We start from the raw sequence: 5000 nt of genomic DNA on the forward strand, positions 1-5000 counted from the left end.
GTTACAACAAATATAACAATAATAATAACATGATGATGATGATGTTAACAACAATAATAATAATTATCATAATATAAATAAGGGTAAAATACAATAAAAAAGTAACAAGTAAACAAATCACTTTCACATTATTTGGAATGTAAAAGCTAGAGGACGAGCTTGATTCCCTAATAACTTTAAGGATCTTGAGTGGCATATTTTCACTTCAAATCACCCAACCTGACAAGTTTTATCTCTCATGATTAGCACATTTTTTTTTTCTTTAATCAACATTGACAAGACTGAAATACAGATATTAAATTCAACTGCAAGATTTAACAAAACTTCACATGATGTTCCCCATGAAAATCCTTCATACATAAAATACACCTTTGAATCAATGTTGAAACAGCCTATTTATTTAGCTAAAGAAAGTGTCAGCATGTTACAGTACTTGAATCCCACTGAAAAGTCACCATATTTATACTATAAAGTAGCAACAATTACAGCACAGAACTTTTGTTGGATGAAAGGAAGACTATTAAATCTAACACAAGTCCGTCATAGCCAAATACCTTAATTCTGTTTTATGCCTTTCCCCCAAGAGAGGAGGTGTTTATATAGTTACTGACATATTAATATGTCTTTAAATTAGCTTCTGTAAGGATGCATTTCTGTACTGTGTACTCTTGAGGTCTGCATCATGTCTAAATGAAAGCCTCCTATGCAAATACAAATTATATATCATTTACCACCAGCATTCAGTCCTCATACAATATAATGATCATATGATAAATCTTAAAAATATACAAATATTAAAAAAGGACGACTACATGCAAAAAAGGATTTCCAAGGTTTAAGTTTTCAAGGTTTGGCAATCACAATTTTCAAGCAAATGGATTACAGATTCTTAAGATCAACTTCTATCTATGAGTTACCATGAGATTTCAGCCTGTGGGATATGTTACATGACTACACTAAAAATAATCCCTTCACATGACTAAGGGCTTTTACATACAGGCAATAAAAAAAAATCAACATGTGTGCCAAATACAGCAGTGGCAGAATATAAAGGAAAGAAAATCACTCCAATCTTACCAGTAATGTAAGACAGAGAAATGTTGGGATATAATTGATATTTATTATATATCTATTCTTAATTTGCCATACTGTCATGTCTGACCTTTACAGTAATCTTGGATCAAATGTTTCCTTGGCATTCACCAGAAGCAACTAAACATTATCATTAACATCAATCAAAATCAAAGCAATAAATTCTACATCAACTGCATGAATGGAAGCTTCAAATCAGCCAAGTCACTATTCAAATTCCCCTTCTCCATCTCAGCATACACAAATCATCCTGAGCATCCTGATTCTAAAGTATATGTTATCCACAGCTTCCTTCGACAAACCCTCCACTTGCAGGGTGACCTTGCAATGACTCAACAGTCTAAATTTATCTTCTTTTTTTTCAACCAGGTCTTTCACTTAAGCTTTACTCACCATTTAACTGCCAGGTTCTGTACTTCTCCATTTTTGTCTTCCAGTAATCTCAGCAGCATTCTCACAACTTTGCGCTCGGAATCGTCGTCAAGCTTGATGGAATCTTTCTGGAGTTCTGTCATTAGATCATTTGTTGCCATAAACCTGTAGTCCTTATCCGTACTGGTCATCTGTGGATATTGGAAGATATTAATGGAAAGGTACGAATACTTTATCTTTAATAAGATTTTTAAGGCCAAACCACCAGCTGAATTAGCTGAAGACAGGGTGAATAAGATGCAAAGGAAGAACAAGAATAAAGTATAAACAACAACAAAAAATTTGTAATTCTTTTTCTGACCTACCCAAAACATATCTTCAATCAAAACAAGAAATTCATGCTGTGATTGCATTATACGGCCTACTTGGAAACTTTATGTTGAGCTAAAGCTAATAGGAATAAATGTTCCTTATTTCACAGCCCTCACCCTCTTACAACTTTGCATTATCCTTTTCCTTTTTTTAAGAATCTATTGCACACCTATATGGGCCTTTGTCTAAAAGAGAGAGAACATAAAAAATAGATATAGAGGTAGTGTTTAAGACTTATTTGCTTTAAAACAAGCTTCAGTTTATTAGACAGCACAACAAATCAACTTTCCTTACTCCAGCACCTCTGGGACTTAGCAAAGAAATATTAAAAGAAAAGTAGGTGAAATTATAATGAAGAAAAGTACAATATCTGAAACAATTTTTTTCTTAATACAAACCCTGTCCCTCTTCCGTTTACAAGATGTTATTGTAATGATAAACCTGACAGTAAGAATTCCAGAGAGTAAGGGAATTAACCACTTCACAGTAGGCTAAAGAGTACAATATAACCCTTACAGGTATGCACATTTTGAAAAATTAAAGTCTCTAGAAAACTTTATGGTTGGCAATTGTAGACAGCATTGATATATTGGCTGGAGTTGACGTTACAAAAGAGGTTGAAGGTTGCATTGAAGTTTTGACTTTTTACTCAATGTAGTAACCAGATACACTAACTGGGTCCACAGTCAATGAATGACAATGGCCTGTGAGAGGCAAGGGATGCCAAATAGGACTTGCATACCCACACACCTTCTGTTAATTTTCTTCCAAGCCCACAAAGTAAAACTTAATATTACCTGCACTTAGACAAATGTATTCATTAGTCTACATCAGTCGCTCTGGAAGGATTGTAATTTTTTCTTTTGAAATAATCAAAACTAATTATGTTATAGCAAATTAAAATCTAAATACAATTGATTCTCCCATGAGCTGCTATCTGCAAGATTTTTAATACAACTGGCATTACAAATAATAATAAAAAGGGACGATTCCTACTATTATTATTATCATTATCATTATGTTATTTATTATATGTACAAGAAAATTTAGAGGAATTAGCAAAACAAACCAACCACTTCTGCTTCAGAAAAGAAGCATGTAATTAATGCCATCTAATGACATACAACTAATGAACAATCTCTGCTTAAATAAACAAGGTTGTGTATTCAACTCACTCAGAGCTCACATTTTGCAGATCATTATGTCTAATAATAACCTAAAATAGATAAACATTCCATAAGTACGGGAAACAACTTGTAGTAATATAAAAAAAAAAGGCAGAACTATGGTGCTGCAGTTATTTATTTCCAAGGTCTTTATCGTGTCATGATTTTCTTCGTAATTATACTGGATCCGATTCCAAACAATAAGTTTCCACTCTCAGAAACTCCCATCTTCTTCCAGGAAATTTGTATTCATTGAGAATGCATCGCAAAAAAAAATAAAAATAAAATAGAAAAATGTAATATAATTGTTTGCCAAGTGACTGCACCCCTCTGAGGCTATCACCATTACTCCAGACAACAAGCTTGGGGACCCTGGGAGTCCAAAAAAAAATCACCATAGGAACAAAAGCTTTCCTAACCCGGGGGCTTCACTCCCAGACCTCCACCAACTGCCATGTTTCCCTAATTAAGAGCTCCATCCCAACCTGCAAACAATCACATATTTCCCTTATTTGAAATCGAGAAGACATTTAAGGCACAGTGCCTGTTTAAGTGAGTGACAGAGTTTATGCAGGGTTAGCTCACAGGTAAGTTGTTGGCTGCAAGGCAAGATAAGGAGTAGCATTTGTTGCAACCTATTTTCTTCACTTGTGATGTTATACTGTACCCGCTCAGATTACATCATATCAGTGAGTGGATTTTTTTTCTTTGTCATAATGTTTTCCCTATCTTAGTCAAGTCCTTATGTAAATATATGCTTGTGCTTCTAGTAAATGCTACTCACAAACAAGGCATGTACAGTGATTGCCAGTCCCCATGCCATCTGTACTATAACATCTCATTTTCATTACAGCTATTTGGATAAATGTTTAAACCCCTTGGTGCTGGATGACATGATGGGACATCACGAAGAATTCTCGAATTGCACCAGATGATGTGACAAGACAACATGCGGAGGCATATGTTTACTACCTGGTAACATTATCTTAACTTCAGACTACCGCATAAGCACAAATCAACCTCTACGAAACATGGCCTGCGCATACTAAATACCTCTGATAATAGGGATTTGTCTTTTTCTTATTTTACACACTTGCACTGACATCATTTCTGCTTCTTCTCATGTGTTTGATTTTCTTCTATGCATTCTGACAGGTCCTCTCTGGTGGTAGCTTATCAGGCACATACAACAAGACATGCTCACCAAGAATGTCAAAAGATACTCTGCAGCAACAGGTCAGAAACACCTGCACATCCACTACTGGCCTTCCCCTGATGAGCATGACCTGCACCTGCTGGCACTTCAGCAACAGCCAACATAACTCCACCATTTTTGATCTGGCATGATAAGAGCTTATAGACATCTTAGTGATTTACAGTAAAATAAGGAACCAGTCCAAGCTCTCTTGATAGAATATGTGCAGTGAAGGTCTACTGTCCTTTGCTAAAGCATGTGGCACAGATGTCATGGTGTCTGGGTCTGAACTTGTAAGCCACAGGTCATGTCATATCAAGTTTCAATTGGATTTAAAGGTGAAACACCAGTGTCTGACTGCTGTATAATACAAGGTGAACAATGCATATTATTGATAGATCAGCTAAATCTATGGCAGTTTTTATATATGCTGTATCCCATGTAAACTATAATAAAAGTACTAATATAAATTCATAAATGGTAATGTTTTACAGTACAGATGTCCCCAACCCCATGTCATAAAATTAATTCAAGACTTGAAGTTGCCATGACTGGGTATTCCCTATGGGCATTGCCCAAGGTGAGGGTTGATGGTGGGCTCTGCCCCCCAATACCCCTTAGGAAACATTGTTTTCATCTCGGTAAGCATGGAAAGATGGAGCTGAAGCACAGGAATACCAAGCTTCCGCATTCATTTTCCTTTATTTGTGGCATTATCATTTGTTTTTGCAGATTATGTTTTGTCCTTTACAAGAATATCATCTTTGGTTTACCTTAGTGCATCAATATTGTACACAATACAA

The 5000-nt window shown here is 35.4% G+C and overlaps 1 protein-coding gene across 1 annotated transcript in view; it reads right to left on the reverse strand.

Moving 5' to 3' along the window:
- LOC125031051 (cullin-associated NEDD8-dissociated protein 1-like) overlaps positions 1–5000 on the reverse strand; it is a 24988-nt gene that overhangs the window by 18767 nt on the left and 1221 nt on the right. The window contains exon 2 of the mRNA XM_047621488.1: positions 1486–1655. Coding sequence (XP_047477444.1) covers positions 1486–1655 — 170 coding nt within the window. The remainder of the gene's footprint in view (positions 1–1485; positions 1656–5000) is intronic.

The sequence above is a fragment of the Penaeus chinensis genome, chromosome 12 (assembly GCF_019202785.1).
Source record: "Penaeus chinensis breed Huanghai No. 1 chromosome 12, ASM1920278v2, whole genome shotgun sequence".
In the NCBI taxonomy this organism is placed as follows: domain Eukaryota; kingdom Metazoa; phylum Arthropoda; class Malacostraca; order Decapoda; family Penaeidae; genus Penaeus; species Penaeus chinensis.